General features: G+C 42.2%; 2 protein-coding genes across 3 annotated transcripts in view; one reads left to right on the top strand and one right to left on the bottom strand.

The window, feature by feature from the left end:
• LOC126194840 (centromere/kinetochore protein zw10 homolog) overlaps positions 1–23,875 on the top strand; it is a 205,187-nt gene that overhangs the window by 84,030 nt on the left and 97,282 nt on the right. For both annotated transcript variants that reach the window (XM_049933176.1, XM_049933177.1), the window contains exon 5: positions 9,859–9,965. In XM_049933176.1, coding sequence (XP_049789133.1) covers positions 9,859–9,965 — 107 coding nt within the window. The remainder of the gene's footprint in view (positions 1–9,858; positions 9,966–23,875) is intronic.
• Positions 14,666–17,010, bottom strand: LOC126194841 (uncharacterized). The gene is made up of 2 exons (XM_049933178.1): positions 16,922–17,010; positions 14,666–15,322 (listed from the first exon to the last, which is right to left on the bottom strand). Exons 1-2 carry the CDS (start codon positions 17,000–17,002, stop codon positions 14,996–14,998), a joined length of 408 nt encoding a protein of 135 aa, XP_049789135.1. The 5' UTR covers positions 17,003–17,010; the 3' UTR covers positions 14,666–14,995.

Genomic DNA, 23,875 nt, shown 5'->3' with positions numbered 1-23,875 from the left:
AGTTCTTGAAAGGAGAAAATTTAAAAATGCAGCAAAAGAAACAGGTGAAATGCAATACAAACATCTAAAAAATGAGATTGACATGACCTGCAAAATTGCTGAACAAAAACGGCTAGAAGACAAGTGTAAGGATTTAGGAGCATATTTCACTAGAGGCAAGATAGACACTGCCTACAGGGAAGTTAAAGAGGCTTTTGGGGAAAAGAGACGCAGCTGTATGAATATTGAGAGCCCAGATGGTAAACCAGTCCTAAGCAAGGAAGGGAAAGGTGGCAGGAGCATACAGAGGATCTTTACAATGGATATGAACATGAAAGCAATATTTTAGAAAGGGAAATGGATGTAGATGAAGATGAGATGACAGATACGATACCATGATAAGAATTTGACAAAGCTCTGAAGGATCTCAAGTTGAAAGAAGGTCCCAGGAGTAGATGACATTCTGTCTGAACTACTGACAGTGTTGGGGGAGCCAGCCATGATAAAACGCTTCCATCTGGTGTGCGAGAGGTATGAGACGGGCAGAATACCCCCAGACTTCAAGAAGAATGTGGTAATTCCAGTTCCAAAGAAAGCAGTTGCTGACAAGTGTGAAAATGACTGAACTATAAGTTTAATAAGTCATGATTGCCAGATACTAACACAAATTCTGAACAGAAAAATGGGTAAACTGGTAGAAGCAGACCTCGGGGAAGATTAGTTTGGATTCTGGAGAAATGTAGGAACACGTGAGGCAATACTGACCCTGTGACGCTTCTTAGAAGATAGGTTAAGGAAAGGCAAAACTACATTTGTAGCATTTATAGACTTAGAGAAAGCTTTTGATCATGTTGACTGGAATACTTTCTTTGACATTATGAAGGTACGAGGTGTAAAATAGGTGAAGTGGAAGTCTATTTACAACTTGTACAGAAACCAGACGGCAGTAATGAGAGTCAAGGGACATGAAAGGGAACCAGTGGTTGAGAAGGGAGTGAGATAGGTTTGTAGCCTATCCCCGGTGTTATTCAGTCTGTACATTGAACAAGGAGTAAAGGAAAGTGAAGAAAAATTTGGAGTGGGAATTAAAGTTCAGGGAGAGGAAATAAAAACTTTGAGATTTGCCGATGACATTGTAATTCTGTCAGAGACAACAAAGGACTTGGGAGAAGAGTTGAACGGAATGATCATTGCCTTGAGAGGAGGATATAAGATGAACATCAACAAAAGCAAAACATGGATAATGGTATGACACTTAAAGTAGTAGATGTGTTTTGTCATTTGGGCAAATGGAAGAAAAGCATTTCTGAAAAGGAGAAATTTGTCCACTTTGAACTATGATTTCTCTAAAAGAATTGTCTGGAGTGTAGCCATGTACAGAAATTAACCATGGATGATGAACAGTTTAGACAAAAAGAGAATAGAAGCTTTCAAAGCGGAGCTACAGAGGAATGTTGAAGATTAGATGGGTAGATCACGTAACTAACGAAGAGGTACTGAATAAAATTGGGAGACAACAAATTTGTGGCACAGTTTGAGCAAAAGAAGAGACTGATTGATAGGACACAATATGAGACATCAAGGGATCACCAATTCAGTATTTGAGGGAAGTGTGCAGATGGTAAAATTCATAGAGGGAGACAAGGAGATGAATACAGTAAGCAGATTCAGAAAGCTGTAGGTTGCAGTAGTGATTCAGAGATGAAGAGGCACACACAGGATAGAGCAGCTTGGAGAGGTGCATCAAACAAGGCTTCAGACTGAAAGAAACATCAAAACGACATAGTTGATTAAATGTCCTGTGTTGCTGGCCTGCAGGGGCAAACCACTGGTGCTCCATAATATTCTCATAATAGGTGCATATGGTTTGCCCTGTATAAGATTTGCAGGACTTCGTGAAACCTTGTAAATGTTTTTTTTACAGAACACTAGGTCATCTTTGATCCCAGGCGTGCTCAATTTTGCACTGGAGGACAAGATGTACATTAACCTTGTGTTTTCTTAGTACTCTATACTTATTTTCATAGCAACGTTTCCAGTATATGGCAGGTAAAATGTCACTTTGAAGTCGCCATCCTGTTCCCTGTTCTGCCATATATCATTTATATGTCTGCAACATACCTAGTATCTGATGAGATGAATATAAATTTTCTAGGAAGGCAGTCTGTATACGTACCAGTTCTGACTGCAGGTCCCACAGCCTGTGCTGGATAGTGGCAACTGATAGCCTGTAAATACAGTCTGTGAGTGGCCTTATTTTATGTTATAAAATATTGAGGCTCATAGAGACTGCTCAAACCATAAAGTCAAACTAAAAATGTACTATATATTACCAGAATATTGTGGGTTGTAAAATGATTGATTCAAGTGATCGCTCCTCAAAATATTCTGTAAAACTTTTGGTCACTAGGGGAGACAAAGGGCTCCACACACAACACTATCACATCATTCAAAGGACTCATTAAGTAAAAAAATATGTTGCGGACAGACTGTGGTCAAACTTTGGTGTTTTATCATTCTCTAACCTGTTACTGATCAGATGTAGTGAGTCCACCAAAGGTATTATTGTAATAGGTGGAACAGTATCAGAACTAACGAATAATTCAATACTTTTCAGTTAAGTGACTTAAATCTGATGAAAAAATTAGTATAATGGCATATGTGCTGCAGATACTTGCCTACAATGGGACTGAATAAATATGTCAATCATTTGGCCAAACCATAAAAGGACACTCCAACATTATCAATCACAGTAGGTCATAGAGGTAAACATTTCTCTGCAAGTGAACCGCATTATCACAATATTATGTCATCTCAGTCTTTTGATAGCCTCCTTTGGCGGAGATCTGACTGTCAAAAGCCCTGAAGTTTTCCTCATTATGTTTCTTACTGATCCTGCAGTACACTGTGTCAGGTGAAAAATGTTGATCTTGTGGCATCAGCATGGTATTGTTACATTCATCTACTTTTAATGCTATACTTGCCATACCTGGTTGTAAGTTGTGGAGACTACTCTCTCTATTGGCCGTACATTACTCTTCTGTGGTATAGCTCTTCTTATCACTGGATAAGGCAACCAAGAAAGTTCCTCTGCAGCATCGGGTGTAAGAGAGTAAATGGCCTCGGTGCTGCAGCTTACAAAGTTCACTAGTGGTGGTGAAACAGATGTAGGATAAAAATTAAGACCTCTTACCTGCTCTGACACAGTTGTGACATACATAAATTTTTGTGTCAAATATGAAAATGTATCATCAAACACAAACTTCCAGTGGCATCTGTGTCACAGATCTATTAAACTTTGCGATCTGTCTCATCAGATCAGTGAGTGTCCAGTTCACCTGGCTTGCAAATCACACCCATACATCAAACTTTTGGGACTGAATCATGAAGGAATCAGTGGCAATGTGACCATCTTAGGAGGATAAATTGTGTTGGTGGTTTCCAGCTGGACACCACATGGAATCCTGTAATTGGGACACTTCATGCTCTGCATAGTTGACATCTTGCTGTGATTGTACAAAATGAAGATGATTGATCAATATTGAAATGGTCAGTGATCACCATGGAGGGTGCTCAAAGAGGTGTGCAGACTTGTAGGAGAAGAGCATGCACTCCAGTATCACCTGCATACCGACTTCAGAGTATGTCATGCACATGCCAGGGGGGTCTTAAATATTAAAGTTCAGTGTTACCTTCCCCATCATACAACTGAAGATAACCAGAAGGCATGGCACCTGAATATTGCGACAGGAATTACTTTCATGCATACCTTCAAGTGATGACAGTTTTATTGTTACTGTGCAGAAGTGCTGTAACAAGTACATATGAGAAGACAGCGTGCAGAATGGGGTTTGGGGAAGGCATTGGTGCTCGGTTCCTATTTGAGCTAAAAACATGGGGTAAAAAGTTTTTGGTTTAGTCTGGACCAGCAGCCATTTGTATAGCTATTCGAACATCTATCTTGCTGTAGCCATGTTACAGTACATTAAGCAAGATTAGAATGATCAACGAGGGCTGGCATCCAGGCAAATTGTACAAAATGATTAATTCCTTTTGCGAAATATTTTAATTCAGATGAAATTAATGCCACCCTTTTTATGTACACTGTTCAGATTTTATGTGCAAAAACAATCACCCTCATTTGGATGTCATGTCATCCTTAAATAACTCTGGACTGGTTCAAATTCGGTCTAGTGATATATTGGGTTGTGGTCTAAGATAGATTTTAACAGTTTGAATAAAATCATTCTTTGTTTGGATTTTACAGGCTAAAAACACGTTTTTCTGGGAGGTTTTTGAAGTGTACAACTTCTATACTTTAAATTATGAATCACTTGAAACTTTGCATGAAAGTAGGTAAATAGAGTCAAACAGCTTTTTTCTGTCCATTAATCTTTATCTTGAAACTTCGTGGCAGAAGCTCTCCTGGTTCGCAGGAGAGCTCCTGTATAGTTTGGAAGGTAGAAGACGAGATACTGGCAGAAGTAAAGCTGTGAGGACCGGGCGTGAGTCGTGCTTCGGTAGCTCAGATGGTAGAGCACTTGCCCACGAAAGGCAAAGGTCCCGAGTTAGAGTCTCGGTCGGGCACACAGTTTTAATTTGCCAGGAAGTTTCATATCAGCGCACACCCCGCTGCAGAGTGAAAATCTCATTCTGGAATCTTTATCTTGTTTTAAAGTCAAGCTAAATGTAGCATGTAAAATTTGTCTTATATGAATTGAATGTGCAGAAATGACTTAGACTGAACCATATAAATAAAAAATGCATTCTGATGATAAAATTGAAAACTCACTTTTAAAAATCTAGCTTCATTCATTTTTTATGTGCAGGAAACATGTTTTTTGTAAGATTTTTATATGAGCCACGTCTATGTTTCAGACTTGTTTAAATTGGTTCAAGTTTTGTAAGAAAGTAGACAAACATGTGTAATTAAGGTCGATCCTGTTGTTTTGTGAAAGCTTTATCCGCTGTCACAATGTTGTTGTTGTTGTGGTCTTCAGTTCTGAGACTGGTCTGATGCAGCTCTCCATGCTGCTCTATCCTGTGCAAGCTTCTTCATCTCCCAGTACCTACTGCAACCTACATCCTTCTGAATCTGTTTAGTGTATTCATCTCTTGATCTCCTTCTACGATTTTTACCCTCTACGCTTCCCTCCAATACTAAATTGGTGATCCTTTGATGCCTCAGAACATGTTCTACCAACCAATCCCTTCTTCTAGTCAAGTTTTGCCACAAACTTCTCTTCTCCCCAATCCTATTCAATACCTCCTCATTAGTTGTATGATCTACCCATCTAGCGTTCAGCATTCTTCTGTAGCACCACAATTCGAAAGCTTCTGTTCTCTTCTCATCCAAACTAGTTATTGTCCATCTTTCACTTCCATACATGGCTATGCTCCATACAAATACTTTCAGAAACGACTTCCTGACACTTAAATCAATACTCGATGTTAACAAATTTCTCTTCTTCAGAAACACTTTCCTTGCCATTGCCATTCTACAGTTTATATCCTCTCTACGTCGACCATCATCAGTTAGTTTGCTCCCCAAATAGCAAAACTCCTTTACTGCTTTAAGTGTCTCATTTCCTAATCTAATTCCCTCAGCATCACCCAACTTAATTTGACCACATTCCATTATCCTCGTTTTGCTTTTGTTGATGTTCATCTTATATCCCCCTTTCAAGACACTGTCCATTCCGTTCAACTGCTCTTCCAAGTCCTTTGCGGTCTCTGACAGAATTACAATGTCATCGGCAAACCTCAAAGTTTTTATTTCTTCTCTGTGGATTTTAATACCTACTACGAACTTTTCTTTTGTTTCCGACCTTTTCTTTTGTTTCCTTTAGTGCTTGCTCAAAATACACATTGAATAGCACCGGGGATAGGCTGCAACCCTGTCTCACTCCCTTCCCAACCACTGCTTCCCTTTCGTGCCGCTCGACTCTTATAACTGCCATCTGGTTTCTGTACAAATTGTAAATAGCCTTTCGCTCCCTGTATTTTACCCCTGCCACCTTCAGAATTTGAAAGAGAGTATTCCAGTCAACATTGTCAAAAGCTTTCTCTAAGTCTACAAATGTTAGAAACGTAGGTTTGCCTTTCCTTAATCTAGCTTCTAAGATAAGTCGTAGGGTCACTATTGCCTCACGTGTTCCAGTATTTCTACGGAATCCAAACTGATCTTCCCCGAGGTCGGCTTCTACCAGTTTTTTTATTCGTCTGTAAAGAATTTGCATAAGTATTTTGCAGCTGTGACTTATTAAACTGATAGTTCAGTAATTTTCACATCTGTCAATACCTGCTTTCTTTGGGATTGGGAATTATTATATTCTTCTTGAAGTCTGAGGGAATTTCGCCTGTCTCATACATCTTGCTCACCAGATGGTGGAGTTTTGTCAGGACTAGCTCTCCCAAGGCTATCAGTAGTTCTGATGGAATGTTCTCTACTCCCAGGGCCTTGTTTTAACTTAGGTCTTTCAGTGCTCTGTCAAACTCTTTATGCAGTATCATATCTCCCATTTCATCTTCATCTACATCCTCATCCATTTCCATAATACTGTCCTCAAAAACATCGCCCTTGTATAGACCCTCTATATACTCCTTCCACCTTTCTGCTTTCCCTTTTTTGCTTCGAACTGGGTTTCCATCTGAGCTCTTGATATTCATGCAAGTGGTTCTCTTTTCTCCAAAGGTCTCTTTAATTTTCCTGTAGGCAGTATCTATCTTATCCCTCATGAGATAAGTTTCTACATCCTTACATTTGTCCTCTAGCCATCCCTGCTTAGCCATTTTGCACTTCCTGTCGATCTCATTTTTGAGACGTTTGTATTCCTTTTTGCCTGCTTCACTTACTGCATTTTTGTATTTTCTCCTTTCATCAATTAAATTCAGTATCTCTTCTGTTACCCAAGGATTTCTACTAGCCCTCATCTTTTTACCTACTTGATCCTCTGCTACCTTCACTATTTCATTCCTCAAAGCTACCCATTCTTCTTCTACTGTATTTCTTTCCCCCATTCCTGTCAATTGTTCCCTTATGCTCTCCCTGAAACTCTGTACAACCTCTGGTTCTTTCAGTTTATCCAGGTCCCATCTCCTTAAATTCCCACCTTTTTGCAGTTTCTTCAGTTTTAATGTACAGTTCATAACCAATAGATTGTGGTCAGAGTCCACATCTGCCCCCGGAAATGTCTTACAATTTAAAACCGGTTCCTAAATCTCTGTCTTACCATTATATAATCTATCTGATACCTTCTAGTATCTCCAGGATTCTTCCATGTATACAACCTTCTTTTATGATTCTTGAACAAAGTGTTAGCTCTGTCTAAATTATGCTCTGTGCAAAATTCTATATTCTATCAGGCGGCTTCGTCTTTCATTCCTTACCCACATTCCATATTCACCTGCTGCTTTTCCTTCTATCGAATTCCAGTCAGCAATAACTATTAAATTTTCATCTCCCTTCACTATCTGAATAGTTTCTTTTATCTCATCATAAATTTCATTAAGCTCTTTATCACCTGCAGAGCTAGTTGGTATATAAACTTTTACTACTGTAGTAGGCATGGGCTTCGTGTCTATCTTGGCCACAATAATGCGTTCACTATGCTGTTTGTAGTAGCTTACCCGCGCTCCTATTTTGTTATTCATTATTATTTATTCATTTACTCATTATTATTTATTCATTATTATGTCACAATATAGCGGTCTAAAGTTGAACATAAAATGCACATAAGACGTGTGTTATGCAAATCACATATGCTGAGATGGTTTAAAGTGATACAGACCATGATAAAAAATATATTCTTATGGTAGTTATAAGAAGCATTTGCAAAAATCTTTCATTGTTTGGTTGTATGTCTCAAAAACCACACATTTGCACATGAAACTGTGTTTTTAGGAAATTTGTTTCAGTTTGAGTACTATCGTTGGGTATAATTAAAAAAAAACTGGTTATTGAAGTTGGTTCTCGTTTTGTTGCTTACACATTAAAAACTTTATTCAGCAGTAACTTAAAATCATTGAAAAATCTTTATTCATGCAAAACAACACATGTACCAAGCCAGTATTAAGCATTTATAGTTATTTTTGATATGTTTGCATGTAGAGTCTCATGCAGATCTAAATTAAAAATTCCTTCTCATCCATTCCAGTAAGTCTTGCCTGACCCACGATTCTGTGTGACTTTCCCAAAATCTACCCCTTTTCCTAGACACCTCCTGTCCTTTTCCTTCACCCTTCTTCCTTCCCATTGAACCCTTCTGCCTGAAGGAGCCACTGGCTCAAAAATTTTCCCAATTATAACCTCCTTTTATGTGTGCATTCTGCCACCTCTCGGTGAGTAGATTTTTTTTATCTCTGCAATTATATTATTTTGTTATGAATTAAATTTGTGTAGCTGTAAAACAAAAAAGTTAAGGGGAAAAAACTAAAAATTAAACAAAGTTTTAAAAATTAAGAAATATGAAACAAAATAACAAAATTATAAAAATAAGAAATAAAACAGAAGAGCATGGAATGTCAGATCCCATAACCTGATGATACTGATTTGCATGTCTTTCCTCAAAGTGAGAGATGGCTTTAGCCCTACAGTGCCCTCGATTGCTGTATAACATCCTCTATATATTTTTGGATACCTAAATCCAGAAGAAGACAGTCTTAGGGAAACATTTGCTAAAATATATACCATTGGTAATTATCCAGTGAGGCAATACAAACGGAAATTACAAAATTGTTTACATAATTTTTGAATATGAAGAAAATTCCCCTAAACTGTAATACTGTAATTCGGTAATTATTTTACTTCATATATAAAGGGAGGCAGACAACACAAACAAATACTATGGTCCTATACAGTTCCTCTATGTAGTTACCACTAATTGCTTAACAGATTAATTAGATTTTAAGTAGGTAAAGGAACAAGTTGGTATTAGAAGTTGTTGCTCCACAAGAGACTATGTAAAAGTTTTGTACAAAATTGTAGAACTGAGCAATGACTATGAATTATCATTAGCAGTGTTGGGCAAGGAGACATCTTATCAGCAAAACTGTTCTCAAAAGCCCTAGAGGAAATTTTCAGATCCTAAAGCTGGGAAATGGAGGAAAGAATATATATTTGATGGAACTCATCTGAACTAATTACATTTTGCCAATGACAGTGTAGTATCTGCATTTAGTACAGATACACTCAAGCAATTAATTGGGAGTTTTAAAAGTACACCTGACAATCAATTGTTATAGGACTAAAATAGTATACCTGAAAACATTGAAAAGACAATAGTAGAAGCTAACAATAAAGCCATAGCATCAGTTTCTGATTTTTTGTGATCAGGGCAGTTGAGGAAAAGAAACAGGAGAGTAAAGTGTGGATGTGCATAACTGAAAAGTGTAGTGCATGGAAAGGTACTTTCTTTGTGGCTTCAGAAGGTACCACTCTAATCTGTATAAGCTAATTAAACTCTTCTCCAAGAGGAATTGCTGCACAAGTGGCCTTTCATGATAGTATAATGTGCATCATTGTGTAAGTCATAGCATGAATGCATTTCTTTTTATTACTCTGACCATGTTCATCACTGATACTCACTGTATAGACACTACTGATCCACCTATTTCAAAAACAAATCACCCCTCAGGACAGTCAGTGATCAGGGAGAAGACTAGTATTAAGTTTGGTGTGTTTATAGAGGACTACAAAAGAAAAGTGACATGATGCGAGTATTCAGGAAGTATTTTTGGCTCTGTCATCTTTTTTCCTTAAATTTTCTCTATTTGCATTATTTTTCGTTATTTTTAGTACCTCAAAAGTGAATCAAAAGATTTGATACAAAAGAAATTAGTATTTTGTTTGAAGCTTACTTTTATTTTACTGTATTTCAGGTCCCATCTCAGACTCTTCATATTGATAGTGTCAACACTGCGATGGATTTACTGCCAGATTTCAAATTGAGCAAGTATTCATTTCAATTCCCACAGTGCAAGATAAGGTAATAGAAAATTCTTAAAACAGTGCATCCAAAGGAAACCTGCTAACCAAAATGCTATACACTTTCAATTGTACTCAAGAGCACTTTGCTCAGGAATAAGAAATATACTTGGACAATATTGTATCTAATTAATGCCTCCTTCCATCTTCAGATGTCTCTCTGAAGAATAGTCATTCACTTGCTGAAGCCTTTGCTGGATGACATGGGATTTTCTGTCTTTAGTGATTGTGATGTCTGTATGATTTTCAAATTTAGCTTTCTTTCCTTAATTTAAATATTTTTGAAACAATGAATTCAATGACATTTACCTTTGGTTCATGGACAGATATTTGTGATGTATTATTCAGCTACTTCTCATTCCTTCCAGTCATTTATTCATTAATTTAGTTATTCAGAAACTAACCAGACCATTAAATGCTTTGTACCTTTGGGTGCAGTCTTACTATTTATGTGGAATACACCAGTTTCAGTTTTGTAGTCTGTGTGGAATATATCAGTTTGAGTTTTGTAGTCTGTATGAACCATGGACCTTGCCGTAGGTGGGGAGGCTTGAGTGCCTCAACGACACAGGTAACCGTACAATAGGTGCAACCACAAAGGAGGTGTATCTGTTGAGAGGCCAGTCAAATGTGTAGTTCCTGAGGAGGGGCAGCAGCCTTTTCAGTAGTTGCAGGGGCAACAGTCTGGATGATTGACTGATCTGGCCCTGTAACACTAACCAAAACGGCCTTGCTGTTGTGGTACTGCGAACGGCTGAAAGCAAGGGGAAACTGCATCCGTAATTTTTCTCGAGGGAATGCAGCTTTACTGTATGGTTAAATGATGATGGCGTCCCCTTGGGTAAAATATTGCAGAGGTAAAATAGTCCCCCATTCGGATCTCTGGAAGAGGGGAGGGGGGGGGGGGTCTACTCTGGAGGACGTCGTTATAAGGAAAAAGGAAACTGGCGTTCTGCGGATCAGAGCGTGGAATGTCAGATCCCTTAATCAGGCAGGTAGGTTAGAAAATTTAAAAAGGGAAATGGATAGGTTAAAGTTAGATATAGTGGGAATTAGTGAAGTTCGGTGGTAGGAGGAACAAGACATTTGGTCAGGTGAATACAGGGTTATAAATACAAAATCAAATAGGGGTAATGCAGGAGTAGGTTTAATAATGAATAAAAAAATAGGAGTGCGGGTAAGTTACTACAAATAGCATAGTGAACGCATTATTGTGGCCAAGATAGACACGAAGCCCATGCCTACTACAGTAGTACAAGTTTATATGCCAACTAGCTCTGCAGATAACGAAGAGCTTAATGAAATTTATGATGAGATAAAAGAAATTATTCAGATAGTGAAGGGAGATGAAAATTTAATAATTATTGCTGACTGGAATTCGATAGCAGGAAAAGGAAGAGAAGGAAAAGTAGCAGGTGAATATGGAATGGGGGTAAGGAATCAAAGACGAAGCTGCCTGATAGAATATAGAATTTTGCACAGAGCATAATTTAATCATAGCTAACACTTTGTTCAATAATCATAAAAGAAGGTTGTATACATGAAGAAGCCTGGTGATACTGACAGGTTTCAGATAGATTATATAATGGTAAGACAGAGATTTAGGAACCAGGTTTTAAATTGTAAGACATTTCCAGGGGCAGATGTGGATTCTGACCACAATCTATTGGTTATGAACTGCAGATTGAAACTGAAGAAACTACAAAAAGGTGGTAATTTAAGGAGATGGGACCTGGATAAACTGAAAGAACCAGAGGTTGTACAGTGTTTCAGGGAGAGCATAAGGGAACAATTGACAGGAATGGGGGAAGGAAATATAGTAGAAGAAGAATGGGTAGCTTTGAGGAATGAAATAGTGAAGGCAGCAGAGGATCAAGTAGGTAAAAAGACAAGGGCTAGTAGAAATCCTTGGGTAACAGAAGAGATACTGAATTTAATTGATGAAAGGAGAAAATACAAAAATGCAGAAAGTGAAGCAGGCAAAATAAATACAAACGTCTCAAAAATGAGATCGACAGGAAGTGCAAAATGGCTAAGCCTGGATGGCTAGAGGACAAATGTAAGGATGTAGAGGCTTATCTCCTTATCTCACGAGGGGTAAGATAGATACTGCCTACAGGAAAATTAAAGAGACCTTTGGAGAAAAGAGAACCATTTGCATGAATATCAAGAGCTCAGATGGAAACCCAGTTCTAAGCAAAAAAGGGAAAGCAGAAAGGTGGAAGGAGTATATAGAGGGTCTATACAAGGACAATGTTCTTGAGGACAATATTATGGAAATGGAAGAGGATGTAGATGAAATAAAATGGGAGATATGATACTGCATACAGAGTTTGGCAGAGCACTGAATGACGTAAGTCGAAATAAGCCCCCGGGAGTAGACAACATTCCATTAGAACTACTGACAGCCTTGGGAGAGCTAGTCCTGACAAAACTCTACCATATTGTGAGCAAGATGTATGAGACAGGCGAAATTCCCTTAGACTTCAAGAGGAATATAAGAATTCCAATCCCAAAGAAAGCAGGTGTTGACAGATGTGAAAATTACTGAACAATCAGTTTAATAAGTCACAGCTGCAAAATACTAACGCGAATTCTTTACAGACGAATGGAAAAACTGGTAGAAGCCGACCTCGGGGAAGATCAGTTTGGATTCCATAGAAATGTTGGAACACGTGAGGCTATACTGACCCTACGACTTATCTTAGAAGCTAGATTAAGGAAAGGCAAAACTATGTTTCTAGCATTTGTAGACCTAGAGAAAGCTTTTGACAATGTTGACTGGAATACTCTCTTTCAAATTCTGAAGATGGCAGGGGTAAAATACAGGGAGCGAAAGGCTATTTACAATTTGTACAGAAACCAGATGGCAGTTATAAGAGTCGAGGGGCATGAAAGGGAAGCAATGGTTGGGAAGGGAGTGAGACAGGGTTGTAGCCTCTCCCTGATGTTATTCAATCTGTATATTGAGCAAGCAGTAAAGGAAACAAAAGAAAAGTTCAGAGTAGGTATTAAAATCCATGTTGTTGTTGTTGTTGTTGTTGTTGTTGTTGTGGTCTTCAGTCCTGAGACTGGTTTGATGCAGCTCTCCATGCTACTCTATCCTGTGCAAGCTTCTTCATCTCCCAGTACCTACTGCAACCTACATCCTTCTGAATCTGCTTAGTGTATTCATCTCTTGGTCTCCCTCTACGATTTTTACTCTCCACGCTGCCCTCCAATGCTAAATTTGTGATCCCTTGATGCCTCAAAACATGTCCTACCAACCGATCCCTTCTTCTTGTCAAGTTGTGCCACAAACTACTCTTCTCCCCAATCCTATTCAATACCTCCTCATTAGTTACGTGATCTACCCACCTAATCTTCAGCATTCTTCTGTAGCACCACATTTCGAAAGCTTCTATTCTCTTCTTGTCCAAACTGGTTATCATCCATGTTTCACTTCCATACATGGCTACACTCCATACAAATACTTTCAGAAACGACTTCCTGACACGTCAATCTATACTCGATGTTAACAAATTTCTCTTCTTCAGAAACGCTTTCCTTCCCATTGCCAGTCTACATTTTATATCCTCTCTACTTCGACCATCATCAGTTATTTTACTCCCTAAATAGCAAAACTCCTTTACTACTATTAAAATCCACGGAGAAGAAATAAAAACTTTGAGGTTTGCTGATGACATTGTAATTCTGTCAGAGACAGCAAAGGACTTGGAAGAGCAGTTGAACGGAATGGACAGTGTCTTGAAAGGCGGATATAAGATGAACATCAATAAAAGCAAAACGAGGATAATGGAATGTAGTCAAATTAAATCGGGTGATGCTGAGGGAATTAGATTAGGAAATGAGACACTTAAAGTAGTAAAGGAGTTTTGCTATTTGGGGAGCAAAATAACTGATGATGGTCGAAGTAGAGAGGATATAAAATGTAGACAATGTCAGTACAGAAATGGGGTTTAGTGATCATGATGTCATTATAGCAACTGTGATTACGAAAGTCAATAAATCAGTAAAGAAGGCTAGGAGAGTGTCTGCTAGATACACAGCAGATAAGCAGTTACCAAAATCTCATTTAGACAGTGACTTGGCATCACTTAGTTCCAGTAAGATGGATGTACCTGTAGAGGAATTATGAGCAAAGTTCACGCAGATTGTAAATCATGGTCTTTAGAGTTATGTGCTTAGTAAGTGGATCAAGGATGGACAAGACCCACCATGTTTTAATAACGAAGTTTGGCAGATGCTGAGGAAGAAGACACTTGCACTCTTGGTTCAAAAGGGAACGTATAAATGTTGATAAGTGAAAGTTAGTAGAGATTTGTGCATCTGTGAAAAGATCTATGCGCGAAACGTACAATAACTACCAAAGTAAGGTATCCACCACAGGCCGTCAAGAAAAGAATGCTCAGGTATGCAAAGAGCTCTAAGTTTATTTTAGTCAAGATAACACAATGTTCCTTTGTTAAAGACAGTTGAAAACAGTTACAAGCAAAATAAATCTTCTTTTTTAACACAGACAGTGCTTGAGGCAGAAGGCACATCACTGGTGAATAAACAAAGAGTTTTAAACTGAAGTCTTTGCATGCTAGGTGCCAAAACGAAGTCTTGTAGGTGCCTGTCAGTCAGAGTTCATAACCATAAATTTACTAAGTTTGGTGAAACCAGTTATAAGGATGAACCCAGAATTATTACAAATCTGCTGATCACTCACCACCTCAGTTCCATATCTTCTTCCTGAAAGGTCACATTGTCGGTTGCAGGATGAGAAGACTGGCATGGGCAACAATGATGGCATAGCGATGGTTCTGGAGTGAGCTCTTGATGGATGAAATGTGACTGCATTCGGCACCTGGCCCCAGTGCTCAGGTCCTGCGTACCAGCTGAAGTACAGCCCCAGGCCTGGTATACAGCTTGTCCTACTTCCTGTCATATGGCCAAAAGAATGTCCATGGGGCCAGTGTACTCTGACAGCACTTTGTCTGCTGTCTGGTGGCGATGAGGAGTGTGGCAGCCTTCTTGGATCATCTGCTAAGAAGCCGACTGCCCAAGTAACTTGGACGTACTGTACGTTACTGACAGAGTAGGTGTAAGCCCATGATAGAGCAAATCTTCCCCACCCCACCTGCACCCCATGGCTTCCTGGCTGGGGAGAAAAGACTGTAGTCCCATGCACTGTTCTTGGGTTGCATCGGTTGCCCAACAGCTGTGGATGTAACTGGGCAGGCGAGGTGCACCTCCGTGGGCATCAGAGCTGGCTGTGCTGGTGGTCAGATAACTCCTCTGAAGGAGCCATTGTTGGGTGCAGTTGACTAGTGCAGACATTGTTCGGAAGAGGAGGCTGAGAAGGCCCAACTCCTGGAACAAAAGAGGAAGGTAAACTCGTGTTCAAAAAGTGGAATGTGGTGAGACCACAACTGATTAATATGTTTATCGCAAACGGTACTGTCTGGAAGCTTTACTTCCACTGCAGTGTGGTCCAGAAGTTGGGAAATGTTAGCTGGGAGCCATTGTTGACAGTCTTCAGAAAATACAAAGGTCCACACTGGATTGAGGATGGAAAACCTGTGGCGGATGGACTTCCAAGTGTATTAGGGGGCTGGAATTGGAAGAAGTGTAGAGAGTTGTGAGGTGTGAGGACGGCCATGAAGTTTTTTGCCCTGGGTTGACCCATCCTGAAGTGTGGAGTGGTAAGATGTTGGATGTGTTGGTCATTTGAGAAATTTGAGGAAAACCATAACCCACATCTATGACTTCCACCAGGAGTGTCCCAGGAATGGCCCAGCAAAGGCCAGGTGTAGTAGCCTGGACCAAGGTATTGGTATGAAAGAAGAAACGTGGCGGAGCTGCTTTCTTGCTGTGGCAGGTAGAGCAGACCTCAACCATGCAGGTGATAGCAGCATACATTCACCTCCAAGACACATGCTGGTGGGCTAAATGCTGTGTGAGGACCAGTGTTTGTGTAGTAAGGAATAGGTATGTTGTTGGAGAGCAGTCATGATGACGACCTTGATGTGGCCGTCGTCCCCCCTGGATCAAGAGCACCCTTTTGAGTGTGGAAATAGTGATGCCAGTACACCTGGACCTACGGATGTGGAAGGCACTGATGGTCTTGGAGTCAGTTGTATAATGCCAGGTGAAGAATCTCATGGAGCACTGGGTCCTTGGCTGTGAGACGTGTGACGAGCTTGGTGTTGAATGGCAAGCTGGCCACTGCATCTTTGGCATCTCATCCAGATGGAGGCAGACCTGGATCAGCAAGGATGGACACTTTCCAAGAGACAAACATGAGAGGAGATCCACATTAGCATGATGAGATGAAGAATGGAATTGAATGTCATTGTCAGCACTAGACAAAAACAGGGCCCAACACCAAAGGCAGCACACTGTCAGTGTTGGAAGAGCAGCATACTCCTTTAAAAGATGAAATAAGGGTTTGTGGTCAGTTAAAAGGATGAAGTGATGAACACAGTGGTGAAAATTTGTGAGGCCAAATATACTGGCCAGAGCTTCTTTCTCAATTTTGCTGTAATTGCATTGGACTGTAGCAGGGTCTTCGACACACACACTATGGGACATTTAACCCCATTGATGATACAGGATAAGATGTCCCCCACCTCGGAGTCACGTGCATCTGCTGCCAAGTGGAGAGGTTTGGCGGGGTCATAGACTGTCAAAGTGCTATCCAATGGATATTTTTGCAGCAGAGGTGATGTGAGGGTTCAGCTATGGCTGCAGCATGTAGAATAAATTTACGATAATACTTGAGTTGCCCAAACACTGATCTCAGCTGGCTGGTGTGGGTGGGTGGGTGTGTGGAGAGAGGGGGGGGGGGGGGTTAGTAGGAAGGTGTTATATAGTCTCCAGCTCCCACATACTGTGGGTTAGGGTGAATGCCTGAGGAACTGAAAATGTGGCCTAAACATTCAAACTGGCGAGTGATAAAACAACTCTTACCATGAGAAGTGCACAGAAGTTGTTGGCCAGACCCCGGGTGTCGTTGCAGGCCGCCAAAATGTCATCCAAGTAATTTGCCATGCCCGGGACCTGACGTGTAAGGCACTCCAGGTACCACTGAAAAATTGCCAGTGCTCTGGTGATGCTGAAAAGAAGCCATGATAATTGGAAGAGACTGAACAGGTTGTTGATAACCAAAAAATAAGGGGTTCTGCATCTTGCAAAGCTGGAGATACAAATCCCTTACATTGCTGCTGGAAAACATCTTGCCACTGGAGTGGCAGGCAAGGACCTCCTCCACCCTAGGAAGAGGATAAACAGTGGTAACTGACAAGACATTGATGGTGGACTTGAAATTGCTGCAGATTCACAGTGCCCCAATAGGCTTCTCAGCGATGACTGTGGTGGAGGCCCACTGGCTTTTGAGTACCACAGAGAGAATGCCTTCATCCTGGAGCTGCTGGAGCTCCTGTTGAAGCTTGTCACATGCAGTGAATGGACATTCCTGAATTTATGTCATTTTGGTATTGCGGGTGGTAGGAGGGCAACATGCATCTCAAAATCGTTGAACCCCGAGGTGTGGTCAGAGAAGACTGAACTAAAGTTTGATAAAGCTCCGAGAACTGACTGTGCAGTTGGGATCATGAATGTCAAGGTACAGTGCATGAAATAGATCAATGGCTAAGAAGTTGATAGCACATGGTACGTCCATGACCGTGATCTTGGCCCAAAAGGGAGGTCCATTTGTGTTGTACCTGGGCCATAAAGTATCTGCTAACCTTGACGAGGTCATTGCACTAACTGTGCAGAGAGGTGGAAAAACAGTGTCTTCATTTTGACAGCTGCCGTCTCTCCTCCACCAAAAAATCAATCCCATACAGCTTGGCCACCTGGGCAGGGCATATCTGTAGAGACAGGAGCTCCCTTTCCCCGTGTCTCACCAAAGCCTTCACAGACAGGCACTACCTCAGGACCTTCTCCACAAACAGAATTCCTGTCTAATTTTCCCACTTACCCTCAATCCTCTCACCAGCCTTGAAGGATTAGCTACAAAAGAGCATCCTCCTCACCATGCAATGTCATCTTGGACTGGAACAACTCGACCACATCCTTGATCATGGCTTTGACTATCCAACATCATGTCTTCAAATGTGGAACATCCTACCCAAGATCTTTTTCACCCCTCCTAAAGTGGTGTTCCATTGTCCACAAAATCACCAAACATCCTAGTCCGTACCTATGCCACTCCCAATCCCAACCACTTGCCACAGGGAACATATCCCTGTGGAAGACTGATGAGCAAGACCTGCCCAATTCACCCACCCAGCCCTTCCTATTCCAGGCCTTTCACAGGCTTACGTTACCCCATCAAAGGCCGGGTGACCTGTGAAAGCAGCCACATCGTGTACCAGATCTCCTGCAACTACTGCAGCTTTTTGTATTAGTATGACTACCAACCAGCTGTCTAATAGGACAAACGGCCATTGACAAACTGTGGCCAAGAGCAAAGTAGATCACCCTGTGCCACAACATGCAGCAGAACATAACATGCTTGATTTCAATTCCTGCTTCACAACCTAGACCACCTGGATCCTCCCCTCCACTACTACCAGCTTTTCTGAACTTCACAGTCGCAAGTTAGGCTTATAACACATTCTCTGCTCCTGGATTTCATCCCAGCCTCAACCTATGGTAACCTCTCCCTTTTCATGGCACCCACCCTCAGTGTGTGCTACCCTCTGTCTACACACCTTTCCCCTTCCCTGCTCTTCACCATTTTCATTCCCTGTTTTTTTCCCCACACACCCCACTTCCTGCCACATAGTCCATGTATGCCCTGCTAGATAGTGCCATTCTTTCCCCCTGCCCATACACTGCTATGTCTCCCTCTTCGCTCCAGATTGCTAGTCATGTGACAGTCACATGTCAGTTGGAACAGCCAGTGGTACCAGTCATGTGTGCATGAGGAATGGCTGCTTGTGTGAATGTGTGTGTAATGTGTAACACCAGTCTTTTCGTTGTGCCTGTAAACAACTCAGTCAGTCATCTGTATGGTGAATAGGAATCTGTCCTTTTCCTAATATTGTTAATACGCATATACCATGTGTACACAAAATTGTCAGATTATTATTCATTCTGCATTTCACTAAATTTTATTAATCACAATGTAACTTAGTCTGATGATGACAAGAGTATATTGAGTTCATAGGACAACGTTTTATTTAAAGAAATATTCGTCATATCTGCAAAGTGTGCACATCAAAGTTCAATGCTGCTAGAGATTGTATGTTTTGAGATTGACATAGCTTACTTAAAAGCCTTCATTTTCCATTTCAAACAAATGTTTCACTTTCCCTGCAAACTTGTGTTTCAAAATTTTCATGTTCCAGAATGTTCCAATCTTAAAATGCAATTCTTTCCAAAATCCAATGTTATGTTTTAATAGCCCCGGTATTTCTTTCTGTAAATGTGAACTTTTACTGAAATATGTGTTAGTTTATTAATTATCCCAATTAGAAAATATAGCTTTCTAGAAAATTCTTTGTGACCCTTTCGAAATCCCTGTGCACCTTAAAGCTTCTCTTTCATAAAGTAGTACCTATAAGTTTCTTGTTTTCTAATAATACAGCTTTTGTTTGGACCAATTTACTTCATTGCCTATTATATCATTGTATCTTTAAGTTTTTCTATCTTTCATGTTAATATCCTAAATGTAATTGTCCCATATTTTATTATTTTGTGGTTTCTGCAATACATGTGTCATCTCCCCCCCCTGCGGGCTCGGGGGTGGGAATTGGCCCGTAGTATTCCTGCCTGTTGTAAGAGGCGACTAAAAGGAGTCCCTCCCCCTCAAGGGGGTAGTTTGCACCTGCGTCCGGAGACGGACGGTTCCACAACTTATATTTGTGGTCATTTTGGTTTTTCGCTTATTCCGGTTTCTTCCTTCCTTTGTTTGGTTCCTTTCTTTGTCCTTCTCCCTCTCACTGTCTTCCTTACTTTTTACCTTGCCTTCTACACCTTGCCTTCTACTCCTTGCCTTCTTCTCCTTGCCGTCTTCTCCTTGCCTTCTTCTCCTTGCCTTCTTCTCCTTGCCTTCTTCTCCTTGCCTTCTTCTCCTTGCCTTCTTGTCCACCCTCTGGTCTCCGCCTCGTCGTTTGAGACAGTCTGTCCTTTCTCTCCCTCTCTCCCTTTTTTTTTTTCCTCTTCTTCTTTCCTCCCTGTGCGTGCCTGAAGGCCGACCCACGCGTTCGCATGCTTAGCTGGTGACGGGGTAACGCGTAATTCCCCGCCATGGGTAGACAAGTAAGGCGTGCACGTACCTCCTGGTAAAGGCCAGGCCCAGGGAGGGGTGATTGCCTGAGCTGACACCTTCGGACCATGCCGATTGGTCCCTCCGTCTGTTTCTCGGGAGGTGTGACCTGAGGTGTAAACATTCACCTAAGGCGGGAGTGACCTCTGAGAGGGTCCCCACAAGGAAGGAGTGCGCCATCGGAGACACTGGCAATCATGGGGGATTCCTCCGCAATGGATTTCTCTTCTTCTTCTTCTCTCTCGACTTCTGCCCAAAATCGGAAACTTGACCAGCCACCAGTGACAAAAGTACTACCGCCTGCCCCAAAGTTCCTCGTAGTTTCTAGATCTGAGGACGGAAAGGATTTTTCATCTGTCATCCCTTTCGTTATCCAGAAGGGCGTAGATGCCATAGCCGGATCTGTCAAGTCTTGTACCAGGTTGCGTAACGGTACCTTGTTAGAAACTGAGAGCACCTTTCAGGCACAAAAACTGCTTCGGACCACACTCCTGTACATGTTCCCTGTCTGGGTGGAGGCTCACCGCACTTTGAATTCGTCGCGTGGTGTGGTATATACTAGCTCACTCGACGGATTGACTGACGAGGAGATTCAGTCTTTCCTCGCTGAGCAGGGCATGACAGCTGTCCATAGGGTCATGAAAAAGGTCAACAACGACCTTGTACCGACCCGGACACTTTTGTTGACCTTTGATAGTGTTCAGCTGTAGTCGCGCATCAAAGTGGGCTACGAGGTTATTTCTGTTCGCCCCTATGTCCCGACACCTACGCGCTGCTACCAGTGTCAGCATTTTAATCACACTCGCCAGTCTTGTTCTAATGCGGCTAAATGTGTCACTTGTAGCAGGGACACCCATGAGGGTGACTGTACACCTCCGTCTCCTCGTTGCATGAACTGTCAGGGTGACCATGCAGCGTCCTCCCGCGACTGTCCCATCTACAAGGAAATCTGTATACAGGAAATTCGGGTCAAAGAGAAAGTGTCCACCTCGGCTGCTCGCAAGCTATTTGCTAGTAGGAAGCCCACGCTGTTCCCAGCGGGGAAATACAGTACTGTCCTCGCCTCTCCTCGGACTACCAGGGAGGTGTCGACGCAAACATGCGATCTGACCTTTAGCACTACGGTCGTTTGTTCGGCCAGTGCTAAGATCGCCCGGTCAACGTCTCCTCTTCCTCCCGTCACCCCTAAGACACAAGCACCTTCATCAGCTTCTGCCAAGACTAAGACCCAGAAGTCAGATGCACGGGCCTTCAAGAAGGAATCATCCCGTGCAGACTTCCTACGTACCTCGAACTCCCAGCCATCAACCAGTACTTCCACTAAACGACCTTCCAAGAAGGCTCATAGGAAGCAAAGTTCTCCGCCACGGCGCGTTTCTTCTCCTGCACCACCCAGCGGTTGCCGCCCTAGGCCGTCATCCGTTTCGCCTGGCCACACCGCTGCTAGCCGAACATCTGGCCGTTCACCGGCGGAGGAAGCTCCCCCTCCCAGCCATCTTAACAAGATGGCCGACAAACCTATTGAACAAATGGACGATGACTCTCCGCCTATTGATAGCGGCAGCAGTGCTTGAAGCCAGGCCATCAGCGGCCTTCAAGGTGACCCCTTCTTGCTTCTCCTTTTTCTTTTTCTTCTCACGATGGCACTTCTTCATGGGAATATTCACGGCATTCGCTCCAACCAAGAGGACTTAATGTTGCTGCTACACTTGCACTGTCCGCTCGTTGTAGCTCTTCAGGAAATGAAGCTACGCCCATGTGATCAAATTGACTTGGCACACTATTCCTCTGTGCGTTTTGACCTACCCCCTGTGGCAGGTATTCCAGCTCATGGAGGGGTTATGTTGCTGGTCCGGGATGATATTTACTACGATCCCATCTCATTGCACACCGACCTGCAGGCAGTTGCTGTCCGAATTACTCTCCCCACTTTTACATTTTCCATTTGTACCGTTTACACTCCATCGTCGTCTGCCATTACCAGGGCAGACATGATGCAAATTATTGCTCAGCTACCTGCACCATTTTTGATGACTGGAGACTTCAATGCCCACCATCCTCATTGGGGCTCTCCAGCATCCTGCCCGAGAGGCTCCCTGTTAGCAGACCTTTTCAACCACTTCAATCTAGTCTGTCTCAATACTGGCGTCCTACTTTTCTTTCGGACACAACTCACACCTATTCCCATTTAGACCTCTCTATATGTACTATCCAACTTGCACGCCGGTTTGAGAGGTACGCACTTTCTGACACGTATTCAAGCGACCACTTCCCTTGTATTATTCATCTCCTGCATCATACCCCCTCTCCGTGCTCAACTAGTTGGAACATCTCCAAAGCAGACTGGGGGCTCTTCTCTTCCAGGGCGACCTTTCAGGATCAAACCTTCGCAAGCTGCGATAGTCAGGTCGCACACCTCATGGAAGTCATTCTTAATGCTGCTGAATATTCCATCCCTCACACTACTTCTCCACGTCGCATTCCGGTCCCCTGGTGGACCGCAGCATGTAGAGACGCTTTGCGTGCTCATCAATGTGCTTTATGCACCTTTAAATGCCACCCTACGATGGTGAATTGTATCCATTATAAACAATTACGTGCGCAGTGTCGTCGTGTTATTAAAGAAAGCAAGAAAGCCAGCTGGGCTTCTTTCACAAGCACCTTCAGCAGTTTTACTCCTTCTTCTGTTGTCTGGGGTAGCCTGCGCCGGCTATCTGGCACTAAAGTCCACTCACCAGTTTCTTGACGGCCGCGAATGACGTCCTTGTGGCCCGTGAGGATGTCTCCAATGCCTTCGGCCACTTTTTCGCAGAGGTTTCGAGCTCCGCTCATTACCACCCTGCCTTCCTCCCCCGAAAACAGGCAGAGGAGGCTAGGCCAACTAACTTCCGCTCCTCGAATTGTGAAAGTTATAATGCCACATTCACCAAGCGGGAACTGGAAAATGCACTTGCCCGGTCACGGTCCTCTGCTCCAGGGCCTGATTCTATTCATATTCAGATGCTGAAGAAGCTTTCTCCTGCGGGTACAGGTTTTCTTCTTCGTACTTATTATCGCATTTGGATTGAGGGTCATGTTCCCACATGCTGGCGCGAATCTATTGTTGTCCTGATTCCTAAGCTGGGAAAGGACAAGCACTTGCCTTCCAGTTATCGACCGATCTCCCTTACCAGCTGTGTCTGTAAGGTGATGGAACGAATGGTTAACTCTCGTTTGGTTTAGCTGCTCAAATCTAGACGCCTACTTACAAATGTACAATGTGGATTTCGTAGGCGCCGCTCTGCTGTTGACCATCTGGTTACCTTGTCGACCTTCATTATGAATAACTTCTTGCGGAAGCACCCGACCGCGGCTGTGTTCTTTGATTTGGAGAAGGCTTACGACACCTGTTGGAGGGCGGGCATTCTCCGCACCATGCATACATGGGGCCTTCGCGGTTGCCTCCCTCTTTTTATTCGTTCCTTTTTAATGGATCGATAGTTCAAGGTACATGGGGTTCTGTCCTGTCCGACGCCTTTCGCCAGGAGAATGGGGTGCCACAGGGCTCAGTTTTGAGTGTCGCTCTGTTCGCCATAGCGATCAATCCAATAATGGATTGCCTCCCAGCTGATGTATCAGGCTCCCTTTTCGTGGACGATTTTACC

The sequence above is a fragment of the Schistocerca nitens genome, chromosome 7 (assembly GCF_023898315.1).
Source record: "Schistocerca nitens isolate TAMUIC-IGC-003100 chromosome 7, iqSchNite1.1, whole genome shotgun sequence".
NCBI classification, from domain to species: Eukaryota; Metazoa; Arthropoda; class Insecta; order Orthoptera; family Acrididae; genus Schistocerca; species Schistocerca nitens.
Note: the sequence above shows the minus strand (reverse complement) of the source record. Positions and strands in the feature narration are given on the sequence as shown.

Excerpts from the sequence above, each read along its gene's own strand:
- LOC126194841 (XM_049933178.1), bottom strand. The coding sequence starts at position 17,002 with ATGGCAAATTACTTGGATGACATTTTGGCGGCCTGCAACGACACCCGG. Across the intron at positions 15,323-16,921 it reads ACTTCTGTGCACTTCTCATG|GAGTTGGGCCTTCTCAGCCT; the intron begins GTAAGAGTTGTT and ends CTTTTGTTCCAG.